Source organism: Mercenaria mercenaria, unplaced genomic scaffold (genome assembly GCF_021730395.1).
Source record: "Mercenaria mercenaria strain notata unplaced genomic scaffold, MADL_Memer_1 contig_3229, whole genome shotgun sequence".
NCBI classification, from domain to species: domain Eukaryota; kingdom Metazoa; phylum Mollusca; class Bivalvia; order Venerida; family Veneridae; genus Mercenaria; species Mercenaria mercenaria.
The window spans coordinates 1-27,572 of NW_026461349.1; the positions used below are offsets into that span (position 1 = coordinate 1).

Consider the following 27,572-nt stretch of genomic DNA (forward strand, 5'->3'; position numbering starts at 1 on the left):
AACATTTTCTACGACAACACTCAACTAAGAGTTGAAAATCGCTTATTTGTTTTATAGCTAGGCCATCGCAAATTTATTATCTTTTAAAATACAACACAGAATTGTATGATAAACTCCAGTATTCTAGGATACTTATTCATAGTCACGTGACTTGGTGTGGAATATTATGGAATACATGTTGTTTGCGGACAAACTCTATACTGGAATATATTGTTTGACTAATAATGAGTTCATCAAAAAAAGGTGAAAAGGCGTAAAAATGGAAGTTGTATTGGGGATGAATATATTAAGCTCAGTAAGACGTTCTTCTGGTGGTTCTGAGTCGGGCATTGATGGACATGCATCTGTAAGTCAAATATAAAGTGAAACAAATATATTTCTTTTTATGAGTCATTGTCTGTATTTGATGATTTTAAGAATATTAATACTACAGAAAATATTCCTGAAGCTGTGTCTTTCAACATGTCTGGAAACAAGTATAGTGCTACCGCCGCAGCCAGTTCTACCACAAGAGGACAACCTAAGCTACCCTCAAATAGTGATATTATAGAGTTTCTTAAGTCACTTGAAACAAAAATAGGAAACGTTGAAACTCGATTGAACAAGCTCGACTCATTAGATAAAAATGTGTCTTCTTTTGAAAAGAATATTAAAACGTTGTTTACGCAGATCCATGATCATAAGAACGCCAGTGATGAAAGTTTCATAAAATTGATGAACGTATTGCAGGAAAGAATTCATAACAGGAGAAATATTAATGTGCAATCTCGTTTTCGGAGGCATAATAGAGGAACAAAATGAAGTTTTTTTTAAATAAGAAACTACGCGAAATCCTCGCCAACATACTGAAAATTGCTCAAAGCATTGTTAACTCCAAGAAAATTGAGGGTATACACAGAATAGGTCAACTGGATTGACTGTTCTAATATGGAATCGGATAACTGACACTAAAGTTTCGATCCAGATTTCAATACCACTTTTTCTGATAATGATTTAATTATAATTTTGAATGAGACATGGACAGAGTATTCTGATATTAAATTGATGGATACTTTCTATGTACATACGTTACTCATATAAGGAGGGTATAACTATTGTCAAAACCATTTTGATACCATCATTTGGTTAAGACTGTATATTTTTGTGGTTTGAATGTATGGCCAATTAAGTCTCTGGCCGCCAATTTGATTGAAACAAATGTATTAGTTATTATTGCTCAAGATTTATTAGACAACGAACAACTAGGTCGGGTTTATCTATCAGGGTTCTGGAACTGTCGCATTGGAAATAGGCCGGATTACCTTCTTTGAGATAAAATAATCGATAATTTTTATCCAGGGGACTATATCCCCGATAAATACCTAGGAAGGGCCTGACTTAATATTTTATGTAACAAACGAGGACAAAACGAGGACTAAAACTTCACTGTATTGAAAAGTCATTGATTCGGAAGTGTTTGATACACGATTATTTCGTGCCACTTTCAGTGGGCATATAGCTGTGTTGAATAGTTAGTTAAAGAGGCACCAAAAATAACTGTATTCTATGGTATTTATACATGATTTGCATTTAGTTTCAAAATGACAGTAACATTTATTAGGACAAGACAATGTGTTTAAGCATAAAATTGACAAAATGCTCTGGAGATCCTGACATTTAATATTTTATTCAACTTGTTTACAAAGTGCAATATGAACAGACGTTCAGCTAAAATCTATATATCTGTAAGTTTGTTCAATGGTAACGCATTTTTTTTTGTTGACACAGCAAAATATATTAAAAAAAACTTTTTTTGAAAGGATGTTCACCACACTGGTCAGAAACAAGGTTAGATGACCTAAGTCCACTTCAAATGAACAACTTAGAACTATTTTGACCTCTTTTTAAAAAGTAAAAATATTAGCATTTTTTCATGCAGACAGATGCCTCTTTAAGCATGTGTAGTACAATGCAACATAATCTTGCTTTGGGACAAGGAAAAACTTATGTGTACTTCTGGACAGACGCTTTGAAGTGTGATTGCACTATTTCCACAAACTGCTTAATGCATGTTCTTCTTGATATTAGAAAGGTAAGATATCTCTTGAGAACGAGTGATTTCTTATTAGAATACAACAGCATTACATATGTTAGGTTTATACACTAGGTAGGCACGAAGGTCAACTGTATCAAGATAATTTGTCCGGTGCATTTTTCAGACCTAAAGCGTTAAGATCAGGTCACATTTTGTGCTGTATAGTGAATCAGAAATTGTGGCCGGATAGCAAAATAATTAAACAGAAATATATTTCTGGTGACCATCTACATTGTTCGAATTATTCTGAAAATAAAAGACGTGCCACCATGGGTTGTGGTAACTTTTCCCTATATGTTTATAATGGAAACTAAATTCAGCGTATCATTTTATTTACAGGAACATGACAATATGCAAGAGACTCTCTATCTACAGTCAGACAATAGTGGGAAAGATAACAAGAAGAAATATGTGTGGATGTTCCTAGCGCACCTTTTGTACATTGGTATATTTAATAAGGTAACACAATAAGCCATTACATTTAAAGGCCTTAACTTTTTAAGGATGTAGGATCGTTTAATTTCTACAGCTGATAATGTTTTAGCTCGACAATTTGAAGCTATTCTACTCACCCTGGCGTCGGAGTCGGCGTCGGCATCTGTATCATAGTTTATTACCCCAGTTAAAGGTCTGCACGCAAACTTGTACATATGGCTATCATTTAAAGGCATATAGATTTGAAACTTACTTTTTTTTCTAAGTCAAATATCAACCTCAATGTGTCTCAAAACTCTAACACGTATTTTGGTAAAACTATGCCCCCGTTCGGACTTAGAAAATCCTGGTTTAAGTTTTACATGCAAGTCACTATCTCCAAAAGTAATGCAGAAATATTAACTTGAAACTTCACATGCGTCTTCGAGGTTATGAAACTAGGTGATAGCATAAAGTCCCATAACTCTGGCATGCATATTTGCCAAATTATTTCCCATTTGGACTTAGAAAATCCTGGTTAAAGTTTTTCGTGCAAGTTCTTATGGCTAACATTTAAAAGCATATAGCTTTGAAACGTATTTTACTTTTTGTAGGTCAATTACCAACACCACGTAGTTTCTGAATGTTGACTGGTATCTCAGTACCCACGAATGGGACCGGATTTAAATTTCACACTATCTGAAATGCAGTGCACAGTTTCCATAACTTTACATTTTTACATGATATAGAAATTTAGAAGTAAAACTGTCATTGGAAACTGTTCAGAGGTATGTGGCATTTCATTTATAGGCTATTTAATTAGAACTGGGATGAAATTTTTATGTAAATATTGTGAAAATCAAGAATAATCAACAGGCTACATGGTTACATTCGTTTCTTGAATATGTATTCTAATACAGCAGACTGATATTTAAGTTTTCATAGTGTCTAAACACAAGGCTAAAATATTTTTGAAAGATGGTGTATAGCAAACCTTGCATCTGAAATAGACAAACTGGTAGCCGACAGATGGATGGACTATCATTTGTTTATTTGATAATAAATAGGTGTAAGAAGCGGGCATGTATTAATCAACAACGCTCCCCCTGTTTCATTTTCAAGAGAAACAAAAAAAAAATATAGATAGTAATTTCAACTGTTATTGGCCATACAACTGGAAACTAAAATTAAAGAACTGCACAGTCTGCACTAAAATAAACTAAATTTTATAAAACAACACTCCCCCCAGTTTTATTTTCAAGAGACACTAAAAAAATATATACATAGTAATTTCAACTGTTATTACCCATTCAAGTAGAAACTATATTTAAAGAACTGCACAGTCTGTACTAAAAGAAACTAAATTTTAAAGACCAACACTCCCCCCTGTTTTATTTTCAAGAGAAACTAAATAAAATTAGATAGTAATTTCAACTGTTATTACGCATAAAAGTAGAAACTAAAATTAAAGAACTGCACAGTCAGTCTGTACTAAAAGAAACTAAATTTTATAGACCAACACTCCCCCCTGTTTTATTTTCAAGAGAAACTAAAAAAAAATAGATAGTAATTTCAACTGTTATTACCCATACAATTGGGAACTTAAATTAATGAACAACACAGTCTTCACTAACAGAAACTAAACAATATAGATAGAATCTTTACTTTATTAAAATATTCCATTATCCTTTGTTTGTGTCTTCTCCTTAGTCAGTGATGTCTGGTGTGCTGATTGCATTTTGAATGTGTGACATTAGAGTGCCGAGTGTTTCAGCTGAGTACAACATGTTTAAGGCACCACTACATTTTCACAAGGAATGTATAATGTCATATATTCTTGGGGTTTTTCCAGCACAGGCTGAACCGAAAGATAGTGTCTGTAGTGCTGGCTAAGGATGCATGACACCTAATTTTTCTTTATTTTCGTTTCCTATGAAGTTAATACCTTAAAATATATAATACTCACTACCTTAGGACTGCTACTTTAAATAATAATATCAATACCTTAAAATGTATTCAGATCGCTGTCTGTAAACTGCTACCTTAAAAATAATACAGCTGTCTTAAGATGAATTAAGGTTAATTATTTTAGTAAAAAGGACATACATTTTTGTTTCAACAGTGCTACACCTTTAAAAACGTAAGTTCACCTTTAAAACTCTTGAATAATATAGTAAATACAGAATGGATAGAACTGTTAATTCTGAATTAATTTTGTATTTTAATATTATCGGATTGTGGTGGTGCTTGGTGCATCATTTTGATAGTGCTCAACTAAAGTATATTATACTTACTTCATTTGAACATTCGGATACGGTGACTTTGTGTTTAAATTTAAATTTGCAATATTTGAATGGCACTTTTCTGCGTGCCAGTTCATTCATTTCATTATTACGGCTTGAGGTTACAAGATTCATGAATACAGGGTGAGAGTCCCTGTCTATAAGGGCCACGCCAACCTAAACAAATACAGACCACATAGTTTTTGTATGTTGACTGGTATCTCAGTACCCACTAATGGGACCGGATTTGAATTTCACACTATCTGAATTGCAGTACACAGTTTCCATAACTTTACATTTTTACAAAATTATGACTCTATCACTGTCATGACAAGACGTGCAGTGCACAGGTTCCATAACTCTGCCTTTGACTTAGCAGGGTTTCGGTAAAGACTTGTATCGAGGCTGAAATGGATGGATTGAAACTTCTCACGATTGTCCATTGTTATAAGTTAGTATGCATGGTACAGGTTCCATAATCTTCTTTGCAAAATTACAAACATCTGCCCCTTATTCGAATATTAATTCAATTGACAAGGTTGTTGAATAGTCAAATGTTTATATTCCTGGTTTTTGTGGAATTTCCAAATTTCATGTTTGTTGCATTATTGATTTATACATTATGCAAGAAAATAATAATCTTCCACTGCTTGTAATGAAGATTGGAATGTTAACTTTTGGGATCACTGTAATCGTAGAAAGTACATATACTTTTTTCTGTTTGTTTTGGGTTTAACACCGTTTTTCAACAGTATTTCAGTCATGTAACAGTGGGAAGTTAACCTATCCAGTGTTCCTGGATTTTTCTTAGTACAAGCCTGTTCTTCGCAAGTAACTGCCAACTTCTCCACATAAATTATCAGAGGTGGAGGACGACGCACATTTCAGACACAATGTCGTTTATCAAATCGTCACGGAGAATATACACGTCGACTAGGGATCGCACTTGCGATCCCGCGGTCCGTAGACCAATGCTCTCCCTACTGAGTACATATAAAGTCATTGCGTTCTTGATACGCTAAAAATACATTTTTGTCAGAATAAAATGCATAACGAAACCCTAAAATGAGATAAAAATGTAACTGAGGATTTATTTGTTGTTTCATATCAAGCTGAATTTTCTAATGGTGGGGCACACACACGAGGATATTGATGCTGTTTTTAGTAGAGTTGGAAAGAGATTAAAGTTCAAAGATAATCCAGCTTTACCGAAACTGCATCATGCAGGTATAGAGTGCATGGATCCTGTGCCAGTTGTTAGCCATTTTTAAAGTGTCTGGATTTCAGGGTCAAGTGTCTGGATCGTTTTGTCTCTTACTCTGGTTTTTAAAAAGTTCACCATTTTACCTTCAAGATGAAAGAAGGAAGGTTGAAGATGCTGTACATGGACTGGCCGTCGAATAGTTGTTCGGCACTAGATTTGACAGAGAATGTAGCCAATCTTGATTTTGTTTATTTGGTAAATGCAGAAATGAACGAAAAGGTTGTTTTAGTAATCTTAAGCATGGAAGCAGTTCTTTTCCAAAATACTCGCAAGCAGGTCGGATCAAGGATGAAGACCTAAAATGGTGGGAAAGGTATCTGAAAGGTATCGAAAGAACGTGCAGAATGATCCCTATCAAACACATATTGATAAGCTCATTAAATTAAATTCGGTACAGGAGACAGAGAAATAGATCAATACACTGTCGGACATGAGGGATCATCAAAGGAATTTGAAACAGAAGTCGGTGATCATAAAGGCCTCAAAAAGAATATCATTATATGATGTATTGTATTGTGTAAGCTGGACAGTTTGACAATCTTGCAGACAGCTCTGTATTCTTATAAATGAGTTCAAATGTCCGCGTATTTATAAGTATTAAATTAAATATTTTTGATCAACAAGATGTTTGAAACTATTTTCACATTGATGTATAAGGTATCATTTCAAATACAAATACATTCGTTAGAGAAAAGCTAATATAACATATGCATAATTTCCATGGTTCCGAGATATTATTTCAAAATTTTCAATTAATATAGTAATTTCAAAATCAAATAAAACGATAAAAGATTTTTCTCCAATTGTTTTTACCAAATTACCAGTTTAGATAGTTGCTCATTTTTGTTCCCCCACCCAGGAGTGGTGAGGGCATATAGATGTGGTATTGTCCATATATTTAATATAAATTGATGAAACCTCGCAGAAATGACCTTGCGTATCTTCTATTTTTTGTCTGCCGTCACCCCCTATTTCCAGAGTAATGGCCCCTGAAACAGGCAAAATTACACATTTTCACATTTAGACGCGCATTGCTCAAAAAGGGTTTCATATAAATTAATTAAACCTTGCACGAGCTTTTATCGTGACATGGACTTATGATATGAACTTGCACGACTCCGCCACCCCTCCCCCCTTTTCCAGAGTTAATGCCCTTGAAATAGTCAGAAATGCACAGTTTCACCTTGTGACGCGTCTGGCTATAAAAGTATTGGGTATAAATTGATGAAAACTTGTCTTTATAATTAAACAAACCTTTAATTCTTCCTCTGGCTCCACCCCCTATTTAAAGTTGTGGCCTCTGTCATAGTAAAACACATTTTCACCTAATGGCGTGCCTAGCTAAAATGTAAATTTATGAAACTTTGCATGTGTCTTTATCATGATGTGACCTTGCAAACTTGGCATTCTTCTTGAGAATCGTATTGCTTATTACAGAGTTATGGCCCTTAAAATAGACAAAAAATGCAATACTGTACATTGCATGCCATGCGCAATATAGAATGACATTTATAGAAGAAGCTGGTTGGAACTGTATATTAGAAATTAAAACCTAATTGCCATAGCACTTTGTTTGGCAGCTGAAAATGAAAGGAAATTTAAAGTCTGAATTATTTACAAAATAAGAAGAGAAGGTGTAAATTGCAAATAATCCTTCCTAAAGTGACGTGCAGACATTAAACACATAACATACATTTATGTGACCTTGAACAATGGGGAACATCTGCGCAGCTGTAATGATAGTTACCATTTTATGACTGTGTGATATATAGAATTTTAACTTAAGTATTTGTATAATATATGAATATATTTCATCGTTGATTGTTATGATCTGCTAAAGTGCATTGTAAACATTCTTTGGGTATGGCAAATGTAAAGATTTTGATCGTTTGTTTCAGTGTAGGACGAAAAATATTTCACTGATTGAACACAATATTTCACAGTGGTGCAGGCACGAGTGAAAATGTAAAAATTTTGATGTTCCTAGTCTGACAAAACCAATTTTCTTTTTAATATTTGATAATATTTTAAATCGGTTTAAACACAGTGTACGCAGTTTACCTACCCAACGTCGGGTGCATTGCATCCTGATATCGCAATTTCTTGTTATTTCCATGACGTTTTCCAGATTATTTTTACATATCTCTGCAATGGAAGCAATACCTTTAAGATCCTTTATTTAAATAGATGTTTATAACTACTAAAATATAGCAATAAATTATAGCTTTACTCTTTCGTATACTTACGACGAAAAATAAAATTGGGATTTTCTCTGTTGAGAATCTTGTTTCTTTTTATAAACAATTTTCCTGATTATGTCGGTTTTATCAGTTAAATATATTTCCATTTAGTAATATACTGGTACAGAAAAGAGTTTTGCTTTGCTAATGAAAGTAGAATAGGTCTAGCTTTAGATGATGTTAAACATGAATCTTATACTGTACATGATGTGTTACATGACATTTCTGTATTCTTGTCTGTACTGTATTCGATACAATGAATATCATATTAGTTACACTGCTTGTTGGTGATCGATATCAGGCAAAAGCAAAGTCGACTACCCTTTACTTAATTGCTATTATCGACACAATTTGTAAATTAGCTTAATTACTTACAGTGCAGAATGGAATCCTGCAATCGTATATTTGGTCACCATGTTTAGGCATTGTAACTGAAAATACAAACTTCAAGTAGGAGCTATCTATATTATATGTATGTGAAGTTAACTGCATCAGAATACGAGGACTGAAAAATTATTAAAATATCATTTCCTGAAAAAGAATTATTTGAGCTGAAAAAAATGATCCCGGATGAAATATTTGGAAAAAATGCGCAAAGACTTTATGACAGGCTTAGGTGACAATTGACCTAGTTCCTCATGCAAACTACCCACTTTTTACCTCTAATCATGAAAAAAGCATGCATACTTGCCACATGAATTAGCAACCTGAATACAAAACTATGTAAAGATCAAATAATTGATTGCCCTGGGGAAAGTAGGACATTTTTTGTGGTGAAATTTGTCAACAAACAGACGATTTTTTTAAAAAAGTCAAAACCCACAGAATTTCACAAGGTGAAATATGTTGAAAAGGTTACTGCTGGAAAGAAAACAATCTCAACTACCCATACATATGCGTCAAAGTGTGGGAAAAATATCTAGAAATATGAGAAAATCAAAGAAATTAATTTCAAGACTGTTACATGCATAACTGTGTAATCATACATGGCATTTATCTTAGATAGGTTACTTTTCCTTTGCACTGATATAACATGGACAGGATTAGGATTAAGAAACGGTGTTCACTCAACAATTTCACCATATAATTAGATTGTTTCCCTTGCGTAAAGAAGGCTTAGGGTAAATCTCTACCATGTTTTGTTTATAGTTGATTAAAACCAGCCATAAAATGCTCAATGACAAAACATAAAGGCTCATTTAAGGGGAAATTGGACAGCTGCCTATACGTATATAGGCAAAAGTTTTCCTACGGGCAGAATTTCTTTAAACTTTGCGTACAGACTGAGAATCAAGATTAAAAGGGAATAAAAGTATTAAAAACCGTAGACACCCAGGCTTGATCTTGAATTATCTGCTCTTGAAAATCAGAAAATAATAAAATATCCAACTTTCAAGGTCAGATAATTTTAGATCAAGGCTATAGAACTGTGTATTTCAATTTTTATTTCTGATTCAGACTTCAATTGCCGTTAGTATACAAAGTTTAAAGAAGACAAGGACTGCGCGGTATCATTTTGTTGTGTTCATAGTTATAGACATTTCAATAGACTCTACATTGACATTGGCAAAGATGTTTTTAAAGAAGGAATTTCTTCTTTAATTTCTTTTTTACTGACAAGAGAATCAAATCAAAAACAGAAATATGAAATAAAACAAACCATAAGGACCCAGCCTTGGTTATGATCTGTCTGCCCTTGAAAGTCGGAAAATACTGACAAAAATCTTCTTTCAAGAACAGATAATTCAAGATCAAGCCTGAGTTACAATGAATTTTGATACATATTACTGATTAAAACTTGTTTCCCTGTCAGTACACAAAGTTTATAGAAATTCTGCCCATAGTAAATGTTTTGTCCTATATACATACAGGCAATCTGACCCATTTCCTCTTAAACAGGTTATGAATTGGTTTAAATCAGAAACACAAAGAAAAACAAAAACTTTCTGTTCCATCCTTTTAGAAATCACCAGTTTTCACGATGTCAGAAACGTCTTGAAACTTTGACTTTCATCCCGTTTCCTGTGAAATCCTGTATCTTGCACGTAGATTAAATGATCTCACAACAAAAATATTTTTGGAGGTGTAGGTTAAGCACCATTTTAGTAAACTTACATTATAATTTAATTTTTGTTATCAAATAGACACAGTGAAGTTGTGGACTAAATACATGTGTTCTAAGTACACATATGCCTTGATAACTGAACGATATAATCCCCACTTGAACACATCTTTGTGATAATTTTAATGTTTCACGCCTAATACGTCTCATTCCAGTGTCTGATAAATGTATGCAAAATCCGATGATTGCCAACCTTGTTAACATTCTTCTATCCATATAACTGTAAACTATAAAATTGAGCCGCGCTAAGTGAAAATCAACATAGTGCCTTTGCGACCAGCATGGATCTAGACCAGCCTGCGAAACAGGATCCATGTTTTTCCATGGCGCGACACACACACACACACACACACACACACACACACACACACATACGCACACGCACACGCACACGCACACACACACATCTAATATCTTACTTAACCTAGTTTTTAAGTACCGACTCATTTAAAGTTCATGCTGTAAAGTCCTCTTGATTATATTATTATTGATCCATATCACTGACAGTTAACTAAAATTCATTTAATTAAGTCTTCAAATTCATATTGGGAGCTTTATTTCATTGTTTTATTCTACGATTGTTACAAATTTTGTAATCGCCATTCTTAGATATTCATGTGCAAATAATTTTGAAAATTGTAAATACATGTACGTTATAAACAAGGTGACATATAGGTCCATTAGGCCGGATGTAAATTTCATGTTTCTTGTTTGTATGTATCATATCATTGTTTTCACACATGTCACTATAATAAATAAATTTTTTATCTTATCTTATAAGTTATCTTTATGATAAGGGCAAGTTTAGTGCAGGTAAATTATATCAAACAATTAAGGTCAATATTTTACATACCCGTACTATCACTTTCAATTGTCCATGAGATAACGTATTTTTATGTATCTTTGTTGCAATTGTAGCTCAAAGGGTTTCGGTAAAACCCTGATAATACGGATAGTACGTAGATTACCGAATTTTGTACGGTTTATTATTGGTCAACTGCCTTAATCTTATCGGGAAGGATATTTAATTTCAAGGTGTAGACAACTTGAAAAAAATATTTCACCGTATAGCAAATATGAAGATGGGCTCTACATGTTATGCTGTGTCCGTTTGTACGTGTATATTGTTTTTTTTATATGGACCTGGTATTTCTTGCAAGGGCAACGAAAGTACAACAACACCAACAAGGTAAGATAAAACTTTTTCACTGGAAACGAAGGCAACATATTGCTCAAAACTCAACCATTTCAGAAATAATCTCACCATTCTCAAGTCTATGCCTCTAAAGCGCATTTTTCTTTACAAAATAAATGCAAGACTACTTTCTTCAATTATGAGTGATGTTAAATGGTGAAAGAAAAACGCTATTGCTTGAATTGGTAATTATAGAGCTAAATATTTATCAAGGCAAGCACATATTTTTTCCCAAAACTGAACTGAATACATTTAATTAATGTTTTGAATTAAAGTTAATAACTTCATAGCCAATCCACCGATGTCTTATTGAATTTCACGAATTTCATCAATTTGGTATCTTTTTTTTAAAAGCTGAGACGTTTTTCTTCTAGAATTTACAGTCAATACAATAAATAATAAGAAAACATTTCATAACAAAAATTGTTAATTTTATGCAACGATTTTGATCACTTATGATCAAAATATATAAATATATTTCAATTAATAAGTTGTACATTTAACATGTTTAAAAGAAATACAAAAGGAAAACAAGATTTTGTTGTATCTACTTCTTATGTACAGCCTCAATTAAAACGATCCTGCAACATTTTCGTATATGTCGTGTTGGGCGACCTGTGGTTTTCAACATTTTTAACTCATCTTTTGTGATCGCCCTTCGTCCGTCGTCCGTCGGCGGCGTCCGTCAACAATTTCTTATGAACGCCATAAAGACCATATTTTGTAATTGATTTTAATCAAACCTGCACACAACTTGTATTGCTATAAAAACTCAAATATTTTTGAAAAATGGCCAGATCCCATCATGGGTTCCAGTTTTATGATCCATTAAAAGGCGATTTTTTGTTTTGTTTTAGATTTTGCAGCCATATAGAAACTTTTCATGAACATATTCAATCAAACCGAGTCTGCCTTTAATTCTGTTTGGTTGCATTCTATACTTCCTTAGATTTTTTTACAGATTTTATAAACAATCACAACAGGACTATTTAAGTGCCGTATGACGGCTGTTAAAAATCTCTTAGATTCAGTGCTGTTATATTTTCTGGTCCTCTGGGATCATTGAGTCCATTCGATATATTTGTGTAAAAGAGTTCAGCTTAAGCCGGTGCTAGGCGTGAGACATTTCATTACCTCTCATGAATAGACTCAATCAAACCGAGTCTGCTATTATTCCGTTTGGTTGCATGTTATGCTTCCAATTATTTTTTTTTTAAAACAAATTTTATTGATTTGAAACAAACTCTGAAGATATATCTTTAACAACAATAGATCTTGGATTTCCTGATAAATCCTTCAGATCTAATCCTTCCGAGTTAAAGCCCCTAATTGACCCTTGAAAATGACAAAATTTTATAATGTTTTCGTGTGTTCATGATAAAAGTGGCAGTTTATATTTTATTTTAACCATACTAACACACAACTTAAGTCACATTTAGATCTCGATTCCTTTCGAAAACCGACTAGATTCCATCATCGGCTCTAGAGTAACTGCCCCTGAAATGGGTAGAATTTTCTATTTGGGCACTTTAAGCCATTTAGAGGTTTCGTTTATGCTTTGATTTGTTACAAACTTGCAAAGAATGTTTATCTTGATGATCTCTAGGCCAAGATCGAAACTAAGTCGTGGGAGTCAAAAATAGGTCACCAGGTCAAATTAAAGGAAAATCTTGTTGACATCCAAGAGGTCACATTTATGTCCCTATCGTCATGAAGCTAGGTCAGAATGTTTGAAAAAGCTTGTTAACTCTCTCGAGACCAAATTAAAATTTTATGACAATATTTTCATGAAACTTAATTAAAATGTTTATCTTGATAGTTCCTATGCCAAGTTTGAAAATGCGCCATATGGGTAAAAACTAGGTCTCCCGCTCAAATCAAAGGCATAGCTTGTAAACACCCTAAAATCATATTTATGACCCAATCTTCTTGAAACTTGGTTAGAATGTTTACCTTGTTGATTTCTAGACCATGTTTGAAACTGTCATGTGGGATCAAAAATCCGAAAACGCTATAACACGATGCGAAGGCAAGATATTGTCATCGCACTTTGCATCGTATTTCCGCGTTTTCGCATCGTATTTTACCACTGCCTTCCCAATTCCATAGTGCGAAAGAAGAATGACCCTGAAGGAACACAGTATTATATGGATGAAGGTCTTTAATAAAGTATTTCTATTCTGTAGAGAAAGAGTGCGCACATTTGATTTCGGCAAAAAGTGGGATATTTCTCAAAATGTGCATTTTGTCTTGAAGCAAAATTAAGAATATTTATCTGTCAACACAATGCATTAGCACAAACTTTTAAAACAAGCTCTAAAAATATTTCTAATGCCATAAACATGGCAAGTAGTACATTTGAGATTAAATTAAATACCAATTCCTGTTCCTATATTTTATCATTTTAAGTAATAATTAAATAAAAAGTGTGTACTCAGTCTGGCTAACATAAATGTGCATAGTTACCTACCTGTAGTAAGGTGTGTAAGAAGGTATGTAGGTGTGGTAGGTGAAAATATTTTCTGTTTTTTGGTATTCTTTATGTTAATGGTGATATTCAAATTGTGTTTCATTACTTTTGGATGATTGTTTGTTAATGATTTGCTTTTCTTTGTTGATAAGAAAAAAGCGTTCTGAATTCACTTCAGGGCACTATTTATAAAAATTACAAACATGCTGGTCAATAAATACCAGAAACCTTTTGATTAATTTGGTTGATCTCCGTGTCTCATTTTTTTTTCAGGTCTGATATGATTCACTATTTGCTAAATAGACATGACTATGACTGCAATTTACCTCCAGGTTTAAAAAATACGTCAGGTAACATGTTTTGTTCTATACCTTTTTTGTATGAGAGTGTGTACATAACTTCCCTTCAAATCATGAATTTTTAAGCATGCATTTTTCACTGTCATCAAATCCTAATAAATACATAAGCCTTGAGCATTATGTATTGAAAGTAAATGTAGCAACGTCCGACTATTCATTATTGAAAATAAATGTAGCAACGTTCGACTATTCAAAACCCCTGTTAACAGAATAAATATAGAATAAAAGAAAAAAACAGAAACAGGTTAATGTAAGTTGCATAACGGATATCAGATCATGTCAGTGGACAAGTATTTTTTAAAAATTCAATACATTCCCATTAGTGGGTACTGATATACCAGCTTGCAAACAAAAACTTAACCAAAAACTGCTTAGTTGTAAAAGGGGCACGCTTTTGTTAAAGTGTACAATAAAGTTATATCTATGAGATCTGCGCACTGCAGGTCAATCATGACAGCGAAGATGTGTGTCAAGTTTCAATTTATTTTCATTAGTGGACTCTGAGATTCCAGCTAATATACGAAATATTAACCTGAAAGATATGAAAAATGGGTTTAGTTGTGTAAAAATCGAACCTGTGCAATGTAAGTCAGTTCATCACACTAAATAAGTGTTTGAAGTTTAAATTCATTCCAGCATGTCGTTACTGAGAAACCAGCTTACGGACTCCGGCGCACGGGGAGTCCAATAGCTCTGCCCATTATTCCAACAGTCATGTTACAAATGATAAACAAGTCGCTGTCTTGGTTGAGTATTCTTGAACTTTATCGAGTTTGATATATTTTAATGCTTAGAGAAACAAATCAAAATTATGTCATTATTGGCATTTTATATGAAGTTTGCGCGCCGTATGTTAACTATTGACGTATGTCCAGTTGTAACTGAATTCATATTTAATATAAAAGTACAGTTCAACATGTGTTAAGTTACACAATCTGATTGCTTAAGGCAGGTGGCTGCCTAAGGCAAGTACCTGCTTAAAAGAAGTGGCTGGCCGCTTGAAAAGTCGAAACTGGAACTTAAAGTCGTTTTGGGGAATAAGTTTAGTGGCTGCTTTGGGGAGGTGGCTGTTTAATAAAGGTTATCACAAAGGTTGATCAAACTATATTCCATTTGCATACTTTTTGTATCTTTGCAGTCAGGGATTATAATAATTACTCATCATGTGATTACCCTATTTTGAATAGTTCGGCTATATGGAATTGTATTCAGTTACAACTGCTTTAAACTTGATCAAGGCTAACATTTTGTACAAATTCAGTTAGAATTGGTCAGTGATAAGATAACAAGATTGATAAACAAGATTAGAAAAGTTTCCTTCTAAGGTAGGGGACTGTCTTACAGGCACGTTATGAGACTATTCAGCAGACATACAAGTTGTTTATGCTATTCATGTTGACATGCATGATATATATATAGGCAAATAAAGCCGAAAGCTTAAGAAATTCTATAAACTATACATTTACATTGTACATTTTATGTGTTAAATATTTCAGTAATTCCCACAGATGTGCACGTTCAATTATCAGTCTATGATTTGAATTCCGAAAGTGATGTTAATATGGTAAGTATATCTTAAGGGACATTACTATTTTAAGACAATTTAGCCACGCATATCAAAATGTTAAAATTTTATAAAGTAAAGCAAGTTACTCGATGTGTATCGAAATGTACACATATACAAAATGTATAACCATTTGTTAAGCGTACAGGTACGTGTGCATGAACAATTATTGTTTGTTTTATGTTTTATTTATTTCCATCCAGAAGGTCAGAGACCAATAAGGCAATACAACAATACATATAAATATGGCGACATGTAAAAGACGTATATATCCTAATGACATATGTACATTTCTCATAATAAAGTTATTATTTCACAGAATTATCTGCCAACAACAATCTATTCAATAAGACAATATGAATATACGTACAAATACCAATTCACACAAATCAAAGGGGAACCATTTTATGACATTTATTTTCAGTTTTCGTATATCGTGTTGGAGACTTAGTTCAGGAAAAAACAAAAAAGAAAAGAAAAAAAACCCCAAACAATTGCATAAAGTTATATTCCTGTTATGTAACATATGTTTTATTATCCTTTTTGAAGGTTTTTATTTAGCGTCACCGCCCCTTCTTCCCCCCTTTCTCCTGACCCATTTCAAATGTCTTTATTTTATGGGAGGTAAAGTAATTTTTAAACTTGCAATTCCAAAGAAATTTGGCTAAATATGCAGTTGTCAATTCTAATTTTTGACAAAATGTAATATAATACGATCATTGTTCTTATATTTGTATCATTCTTTTGGCAATGCATTTTTATAACATTTTTACATGTACTATACTAACATATATAGTAGGATGGAAAATCAAAATTTCTAGTACAACTTTGGCAGGTTTTTTTACCACAACCTTACGTGCTATGTCAAAGAAAATGTCACCAGAAATAATTAAACAAGTGTTAATGTCGTTTGTAGGATTCTGTCGCATGCTATATTATCTGTGCTTCCTTTTTCTTAGAATCTTTACCATTATCCAGTTATATAATACTATTTCAGTTGTTTTTATTTTGTTCTTGCCTTCTTTGATTTCATGACCATTCCGGTTTGCTTAAAAAAAAGGTAAGAGTAGACCCGGCACAGCAACCACATCCAGGGCCAAATATCGCAAAATAGGCCGACCACAAATAGTAATTGTGCTGGAGCTTATATTTGATGGGTTGCTTCAAATATCTGTCAATATGTTCCTTTAATTTAATAATATGAAATATATTAAAAATGGGGATGGTGTAAAGAGGGGGTGGGGAAGGGAAAGTCTAACCAAGTCAGTTATTCTTTGCTTGGTTGCGTTCTATGCTTACAAAGGATATTCTTATAGTTTTAGTAACTGTAAAAGGTCAGTCGCCAAACATGTGTTGTGCTTTACAATTGTTTCATTATACCCTCTATTGATACATTATTAAACCATGAGTACAAATGCTTTATTAAAATGAACATTATTTATGCTTTTTTCGTAGTTAACTAATAGTACACAACGCCTGCAAGATCATTACCATGATATGTATATTTCTTAAAATGTTTTGGCGATTTCTGGTAAAATGTTTGTGTACGAGGGGCGTTCAATATGTAATATTACTCCTTTGTAGCTCCCTATCCGCTGTTTTTTAGAAGCGGTATTCGCCACATTATAGAGCAATTTATTGCGAATACAATGCTATATAAATGATAAAAAGTGGTAGATTTAATGTAAAAGTATAATTATTCGAGTTAGTTGTACTCAGGTATACTAGATCATAGCAAAAATAAAATTATAATTTAGGTGTGTCCTGGGCATCCAGGGTCTCAGAAAAATAGAATAACTTTAAAATCACAAAATTCTATTATTTTTCTACAAGGTACAGCAATTTGCGATGAGTTTGAGCATTGCATATTATTATCTCAATGTTGTTGACATTAAATTGTCACGTATACCCGAGTACACCTCACTTAAATGATTATATTTTTACTTTAAATCTACCAATTTTTATCAAATATATATACAGTCGAAACTCGGTATCTCAAACTCGTTTACCTCGAAATTCCGCTTATGTTATATGTTATTCAACTTCGGTTACGTCAAAATTTGACTTACCGAGACTCCGGATGTGTCGAAAGGGATTTTCAGTCCCGTCAATAAAATTCAAGTGCATTGTAAACTCGGTAAGTCGAAGTGAGAAAAATATGCGATATAATTTCGCACATGTCATTGTAAATATGGCTGGTTTTTAACACATGTCTATGTTTATTGCCTAACCAGAAAGCCGTGATGCCGACATATCAAAGGTGCGGCGATCAAAGTGAGATGACGTCATCCTTGTTTGCACGTGCCATAATGATAATTGTTTGATGTAAACATTAGATTTCTTTAATCAGCAGACATTTATTTTTGAGACGTTGTGAAAATTGCTTTTAATTTAAACTAATGAATTAATTGGTTTGACCAGCTGGGATATTTGATAAGGATTAAGAGGTAATCACGATGAGACTGTATAAAAAATTACTTTTTTGGGGAAAGCATCATTCGTTCAAAATGTCAAATCGAAATGCTGTCAATCCTCTGGGAAAGAAACGTACTACAAAAAGGAAACTTGACTCAAAAACATTTGAGGTTGGTATCATTTTTATTCTTCGAAAAACTTAAAACTTTGATAAACACGAACTGTGCGGAATCGTGTACGCGTAAATTGCCGACGGCGTATACACGGCATCAAGGAAACAGTTTTGATTTTCCATTAAATCTGTCTGTAATGTGTACTCATTTCGTCCGTATACGTCCCTTCTCATAACTCGAATTTTGGTTATCTCGAAATAAAAAGCATTGTCCCTTGAAATTCGAGATAGCGAGTTTCGACTGTATATATAGCATTGTGTTTCCAATAAATTGCTCTATAATGTGCCGAAAATCGCATCTAAAAATAACATGCGGTTACAGAACTACATAAGGAGTTACATTACATATCGTAACTATGTTGTAACAATGTTTATTTACGTTGACATATTGTAATGTCAAAAACATCGTTAAACAGAATTGAAATCAGCAATGTTGTTAAATCAGTTTTGCATTAAGTTTGGAACTATATATCTTTTGAAAAAGATGAAATCGCTTATGCAAGTTTTGTTTTAACAGGAATATGAATGGACTATGTATATGAGAATAAACTGGACAGATTCACGTCTGAACTACGCGGCTAATAACACAAACTATAAAACACTTAAACTAAGCAGCGCAGATGTGAGAAAAGTCTGGATTCCAGATTTATTCTTCCATCATGAAAGACACGCTGAAGTTCATACATTGCTCCGTGAGAATGTACTAGTTGACATTTACGAAGATGGCAGTATCCAGTACAGTGTGCGGTAAGAGAACATGCTTTCTTGCATACCAGACGGGGATTTCCGGTATTTTTACCGGTGCTGGAAAACTCCATCTTACACCCCGGGGTGTAAGATGACTCTCGTGCTGTAAATGACGTATTACGAACTACATATATGTAGAAGATTTATGTAGTAATTTATATTTTATTTAAAAAACGGAATAAAAATTCAATACCTTGACAGTTCCTGTTAGTTCCTGATAGTATATTTCTCGATTCAAATCACGTTATTTTATCAAAAATTAATAACGTTACGCTGCAACTGATAAAACAAAACCGGAACTAAACATTATTATTTGTTTTGAAACGTCATGACGTCCTTCCTGTTTACGGACGTTGGTTTCCCGCGCTTTGTTTAAATACACTGCTATAAGAAATAGTTCTAAAGAGAAAGCCGTTCGATTGATTTTATTTTTATTATTATTTCTTGAAATCGATATGCAAGAAAAAGATTCTGTCACTGGTTATATGTGCAGATGGAAATATCCGGCTCTCGGGTAACTGTTTAGGCGGTAACTCGGCAGGGAGCCTCGTTACCGCCTAAACAGTTACCCTCGAGGCCGGATATTCCCATCTGCACCTACAACCAGTGAAATAATCTTATAATAAAGTGCTTGCAATTTAACTGGCGTTTTGATTTCAATGCTCTTGTAATCTTTTCTACGGCGGAAAATAGTAAACTCCTATGTAAATGGCTTTCGCACATACATACATTTCATTCTCTACATCAGATGGATTGTTTTAACACGTGCAATATCAAAAGAAAAAAACACTAAAAGTTTATATATATTTAAAGGTTATTAGCTTTGTATCGGGAAATATGCACGAGTTCTTCAGCGGAAATATTGCGCGACTTTAGGAGCGCAATATTCTTCCGCTGAAGAACGAGTGCATATTTCCCGATGCAAAGATAATAACCTTTTTATTACATACGCATCTAAACGTATAAATATAATGTAAATATCATAATTTTGTTTAGTAGCCTGAGTAGGATTGACAATACTAAACTAAATAGAAAAAAACAGCACACACTGAATTACGTCACGCACCCGATATGAAACTCAGGCGTCAGTGTATGGAAAAATATTGACGTTTCCGGTATCAGTGTAACTTAACGGGGAATATAAACGATTATGTAATAAATATAATTATTATTATAATCGATTGTTGAATAATTTTGTAAACATTTAGATCTTAGAAATAACAAAATCGTCAACTAACGGTAGCTGTTAAAATGGGAAATGTTCTAACGCATCACAATTCCCATGTGTAAAATGCACATTTTTTTCTTATGACAACGTGACGTTTGCAAACAAAAGGAGCAATTTCAGATGTTTGATTTTGATTCAAAGCTTAACATATATTTGACCCACTGTTTAAATGCTTTTGATCATTTTGTAGGGTTAATATGAGATCTCACTGTAAAATGAACCTTTCGAAATACCCGTTCGACACACAATCGTGTCCAGTACTCATTCAAAGCTGTAAGTGTTTTATATGTAAATAACAATATATAATTATAAATATATATATGGGCCTTCGTGGCCGAGTGGTTAAGGCCGCTGACTTCAAATCACTTTCAACTTATCGTTAAGAGTAGAAGCCTTACTTGAGGCGTTGGATTTCATGTGAGGAGACATCAAGCAGGCTTACGGAACCACATGGTTCGAACCATGAGTCCGCCCGCGATTGAGTAATGCACGGAACCTTGGTAGAACCATCGAACTTTTGTGAGCCAGCTAAATGGCTTCCCCATATGAAGAATTCAACGCCCTGAATAACTCACAATTAACAAGAGCTCCACCAAGCGGGACAATAAACGCCCGAAGGGTTACATCAGAGGATTGGAGCAAAATTTAAAGAACTCGGCTGTTGAAGCCCAAAAGAATGTAACAACAAAGAGAAGAACTTCACAAAAGTTCTAAGTCCACAGAAAATACTCAAAGTCCACAAAAAATCCTTACCAGGTACAGGTATGTAAAAATACTACTAAAAATTGGAGGTACCATCCATGTTGTACCAGAGAAAAGTGGTCTTGGTTTTTCCCTATGGCCAATAATAAGCTATTTATAGTAACATAAAAGGGAAGTAATCAAAAAATATTGTAAGTGAACAAAAAACAAAGGAATTTGCCAAACAAAAAAAAGAGCATTGCAATGCAGAGCAATATACACAAAGCAAAGTCATATATAACCTTTGACCCTTAAGTGTGACCTTGACCTTGAAGCAGGTCAAGCGCTCTACACGTCTCGGTGTGGTGAATATTTCTGCCAAGTTTCTTTGAAATCCTTCCTGCAGTTCAAGAGTTACAGAGCGGACACGAAACAATTGATAAGACTTTTGACCTCTAAGTGTGACCTTTACTTTGAAGCAAGTCATCCGAAACACGCGTTCTGCACGTCGTCTCGGTGTGGTGAACATTTGTGTCAAGTTTCTTTGAAATCCTTCATGGGGTTCAAGAGTTACAGAGCGGACACGAAATTGCTAACGGACGGGCGGACGGACAAACGAACACCGGGGGTATAACATTATACGTCCCTTCGGGCGTATAAATCATAGTGGGAAATAATGTATATGTTGTTCAAGGTAACCCGTCGTATATCAGTTAACCAAATCTAAATATTGAACTGAATAATAAATTTGAACTAATCATAGAGATAGTACCTAAGTTTTTCAAATTATAGGTTTGAAGTTAAAAAGCTTTGAAATGAAGGCTAATGTCCATATATTTCTCAAAAACAGAAATATAGACAATATTTTAACCAGAAGTGCGGAGTTGTGAGCATTTAATATTTTTATGTTAACGAAAATTTTGTGATCAAGGAAATGTAACTCTTCTTGAACATGGAGAGCATAAACATCAAAGGGACATAATATAGTCAATATTTTCTAATTGGATGCATTTGATTTAACATTCAACTTTGATCTGGATAGCTAAATAATGATCCATGAGACTGTGTGCTAAAATTTAGAACATCTGGAACAGTCTATTAACAGCAAAACTATGCTTTAGCTGCATCTAAATAGTTAAGTTCTAACTGGGACTCGAACCCAGGACCTCTCACACCTAAGGCAGACACTCTACCACTTCCCTATAACAGCAGTAGCTAATAGCTATGCAGTTTAATTGCTGGATTACATTGCGTGAACTGGAACAATAATCGGTGAACTCCGGATTATCGGCGTATTCGCTTTGTTTCCTAACGGCAATTTTTGTGTAAAGAAAAAATATAATCTAATGCTGCCAACGTCATAATCGGTCAAATCTGCCCAAATTTCTCTGACGTGTTGTTCAGAGTATGATCTTACTAACTGGTAGTACCAGTGAAATATTACTTACACTGAATCTTTTATATTTGCCCTTTTTGCAGCTGTCGAACGGCAAAGACGGTGAGTTTTGTCCAGATATAAGTAATTATTTTACCAGTTTTGAGAGGATTTCAATTGATGGGAAATTACAGTTACAAACTAAATACCTTTCTGCAACACATGGAGTCATTAGCATTCACTGTCAATCGGTATTATGACTAAGATCGACTGTCATTCATTCATTTCAAAGTTTCATAGACAGAGTCCGTTGTTTACATTTTTATCGTAACTGGTGCACTTGTAAAAATCACGTTAGTTTGAAAAATCAAAGTATGCGAAGAGCTATGGTACGGTCTCTACTAATCATTGTCATATTGGTGGCTAAAAGTCATATTTTATTTCTGCTGTAGATGCCTACACAGCTGACTATATCATTCTTCACTGGCAAGGAGATCCGGCCGTAATAATTGACAACGCTGACCATTTGTCGTTGGAGCCAGGCTCAACAAAGAGTGGGTTTTGGTCTCCATATAAGGCGTTAGGTAGTTATTTATCTTTAAACTCTAAATTTATTCGTTCGCTTTCATTTTGCATAGCATTTCTTCCCGAAACTTTGGGGGAGAGGCAGGCAGTAATTTATCTTCTACCCGTATCAAAATCATTAATGAGACAAACTTGCACATATTGTCTTGACATGTTTGTGCCACCTCCGACTTCGGACGCGTATATATACATGTATGCAAAGTGTCGTGTATTGAATAAATCTATCAATACTAATCTAATAAAAGTTAGTCTATGTTCAGTTTTGAAGGAATCTAGCCTATATTCACGGAAATGTATTACTATCAATGGTGTTTTTGCATATTTTCAGGAAATGCATTTACTATAATCGATAAAGGGTCATATCCATATGAAAGTTTATAAAATATACAATACATGTCTTTAAGGCATGTTCGAATAACGTATACTTTTAAACAGATTTGAAACAAAAAAAAAAGAAACATCATGAATTGTGTATTTTTCAGCTGGAAATTATTCAACATTGTTCGCTACGATTCTTTACAAACGAGCATCCCAGTCTCTAGATGTCATGTATGTGGCACCAACCATTGTTTTTGTTGGCGTTTCAATGTCTTCATTTTTCTTTGGAGACCAACTAACTTCACGTATCGCAGTAGTCACTGGCTCCTTAACTCAAATAATTTTGCAGTGGGCAGGACTACACGGGAAACTACCTCTTGTTTCTAGTTTATCACGTCTTGATCATTGGATGTTATGTAACCTGGTTTTTGTAGTGGTTGTGTTAATTGCCAACGCGGTGATATACCACACTGTCATTAAAACAAACAAGGTAAGGACATCTGTCTGCAGAATACTAAGGCTAACGACCATGTGATATAATAGATACATCCATTCAACTTGTGTAATTTCATTTAGAATTTTTAAAGTACATATATCAATGTGAATCATATTAATATAAATACTAATTTGTCGAGAAGAATAGACTTTCTGTTGAAGTTATTCTATATTGATATATAGTTTCTGTCCTATATAGCAGATATGCAGTTATTCAAAGTTTCTATCATATAATTGCAGGAAGAACAAGAGAAAAGTAAGCAAGATAGTGAAAAGGTAGATATTTTGTTATTTATTTATCTTTTAAATGCTGTATTATTTGTCAGCGAACACATTTGTTACGATATTTTGATTTTTAACATATCATCGAATTCACCAGCTTTTTCCTTATTTCAGTGTTTACAAAACTATTTAAATACTTTTGATGGAATTCAAATAAGTTTTTTTCAAAACTCCTCTTTATAAAGCTGTTATAAACAAAGGGCATGTGAAAAATAAAACAGTTTGTATGATAAAGATGGTGAGCATGTACACCGCCTGACAATGATAGCAGTAATAGAAATAAAAATGTGCATGTGAATAAAATGTCAAACTATCTACTGACAATGTTTTGGCGATGCAGCAAAACCGTTTTAATCATTGCACATGTCTTCAAAATGTTACAATTGAGTTCATATATGAAAGTGTTTGGAAGAGACTGAAATTTGACTACCAGACATTCATGTGGAGTAATGGTTGGATTTAATGAAGGACGTGGATTTAGTAATTAACTGTGATTTATTTATTTCCTCCTCATTACATATTATAGGATCCACCGTAAACAAAGAACATGTAAAAATGCTCACGGTTTTTATAATTTCAGAAGAGGGAGTATGAACATCTGGTCCGTCTGACATTGATCTGTAAAATCATAGCGACAGGGGTAAGTTTATTTTTCAAATGAAAATAACAATGCTCAGTAGTTTGGCAAAGCAACAAAACCGTTTAAGCATTGAACATACATACAAAATATTACAACTGATTTCACAAATGGAAGTGTTTGGTTTAGAAGAGACTGAAACTTTAAGGTTACATGCATGACATAAAGCGGTCACATTTTAAGTTACTCGCTTGACGAAAAGTTTCAATCATGATCAAAAGAGTCAACTTTAAAGTTAAAGGTTAAGATGGCATAGCTCAGAGACACCTAACAACGCTCCTCTTTCTTATGTAATTGCTTTCTTACATACCTACATGTATAAATGTGTCTAGTTAACTATGTTTAGAGAAAGAAAGGAATAGTGGAACCTGTTCACTTACAGTTGAGAAAATATTTATATGACAAAATCTCTTTGGGGCTACTTAAGCATTTGAGATTGAACCTAACATTGAAAATGACCTGGACGAAACCTTTACTGTGACATATTTTTAGATATTTATAGTACAAAATTGTTTTATATTTTTGTTGAAAGTGTTCTTCTTATCTGCACCAGGGGCATAAACGCCATGCGAGGTCCTACATTGTTTTAGACAATGAACACATTTGAAACAGTATGCGTATGGTGTAAATTCCTTGTATCTTTGTCCAGCAGTCTGGTCAACCTTAGACATTCCAACACATTTTGCTATATGACATGTTCTGCATGCTTTTATGGTCGCATAACTCTTAAAACAAATACTTTATGAAATACTTTCTTCCTCTACCATATGCCTTAGAGAAACGTATATTTTGTTAATGATGTTTACTCGAATATAAACATGAGAAAAGAAAAACAACATTTTACCTGTTTTTACAGAAACCTGATCCATCCACTGAAAGCGATTCGACAGCTGAAGATTGGGTAATAATGCATTAGCCATTTATTCAAATGTTTCAATCTGATATCTATTTATTTATGTTTTAAGTCGCTCTAGAAGAAGGTATGCTGATACGTCAGCCTTTTCAATGGAAATATGTAGGTTAAAACGCAGCTTGGTATAATCGCCTATTTTATAGTACATAACACTCTCCTTTTCGAGAAAGGTATTTTGGAAGTAATAGCGCTCTCGTTTTTTATTAACATATAGCGTTCTCCTTTTCGAGAAAGGAATTTTGATAGTATATAGCACTCTCCTTTTCGAGAAAGGGATTTTGATAGTATATAGCGCTCTCCTTTTCGAGAAAGGAATTTTGATAGTATATAGGGCTCTCTTTTTCGAGAAAGGAAAGTTGATAGTATATAGCACTCTCCTTTTCAAGAAAGGAATTTTGAGAGTATATAACACTCTCGTTTTCGAGAAAAAAAAGATGATAGTATATAGCGCTCTCCTTTTCGAGAAAAAAAGATAATATATAGCACTCTCCTTTTCGAGAAAAGAATTGTACGTTAACTCAGTTTATATTTCAATTACAAGTTTTTAAACTTTATTTATTGTATAAATATTATATAATCTTTATCGATTTCATACGTTTGAGAATAATAATTTATTGCTAGATTGCTTCCTATTAAATAAATTTATGTTATTAAGTGCAAATAAGCATTTGTTTCTTTTAGTGGATACATGTGCTCTGTCTCTGTGTACGTGTTTCATGTTGGACATTTGTCCTTGTTTTATTTTCTTTTTTCTTTTAACACTGCTTAATTACGCAAACAAAAACTGTGTTGATAGAAGTCTGGCTCTTTCCAGCATTTTTGAGACAGTTATCTGCTATGTTTAAAGACAATTTGATGATACCATCGCATTATTCTTAAAATATCTACTGTTCTGAATAATTTATTTAAAAAAGATGGGAAAAGATGATTTTTTTTTTCATTTGCCCAAATACCGGTAATTCTATTAACTTGGTGTAAATTTGCAAACGTGACTTTTATCTCTCCGGTAGTATTTCTTACTGAAATTACGAAATTTATTTAAAAAACGTTCCTGAAAAAAATGATACAGAGCATAAAACGATAACATACAATCAATGAATCTGGCGTAACAGCATTATACAGATATTTACTTGGGGCTAGTTGAATGAAGATAGAAATGCAATATTTCAAAACTATTTTGAATTCAAACCAAAGAATTTAGACAAATGTACTTTCAAAATGTCCACTTCATACATACATGTACATGAAGGAAAAGCTGTGTTTCTTGATGAATAGCGACGGCTTGTAACGTACTTTGTATAGTTTTCCCTAATAATCATATCAGCTAAATTATACAGAAATCTGGCAGTCAGTTCAAATAAGGAATATAATTAAAACAACAGACATTAAAAAAGCAATGTAACGACCATTGTTTCGAAGAACTGCTACAGCTTGAAAAGTATTAGCACAGAATCATTGCCAATGTAGATAGAAGCCTGCCTGCCGGACCGGTGATGCAGGAGAGTATATCAATTTAAGAGTTTTTTTTTCTTTTAGAAGAAGAAGATTAAAGAACTTGCTTACCCTGAGAACCCGCCGGACCAAAACAACCCTGAGAACCCGTCGGACCAAAACAACCATGAGCACCCGTCGGACCAACACAACCCTGAGAACCCGCCGGACCAAAATGACGGAGGCAGACAAGTGACGGTGAGTGGTCGCACTACTTCACCCCGAGCACTGAGTACTTATGTTAGCTAA

The 27,572-nt window shown here is 33.7% G+C and overlaps 1 protein-coding gene across 1 annotated transcript; it reads left to right on the top strand.

The window, feature by feature from the left end:
- The first annotated feature begins 259 nt into the window (after positions 1-259).
- On the top strand, positions 260-27,572 carry LOC128552856 (glutamate-gated chloride channel-like). The gene is made up of 10 exons (XM_053533922.1): positions 260-346; positions 2,414-2,533; positions 19,089-19,318; positions 20,737-20,819; positions 23,055-23,186; positions 23,670-23,995; positions 24,241-24,276; positions 24,863-24,922; positions 25,776-25,820; positions 27,369-27,572. The coding sequence occupies exons 1-10, from the start codon at positions 260-262 to the stop codon at positions 27,570-27,572; spliced, it is 1,323 nt and encodes a 440-aa protein (XP_053389897.1).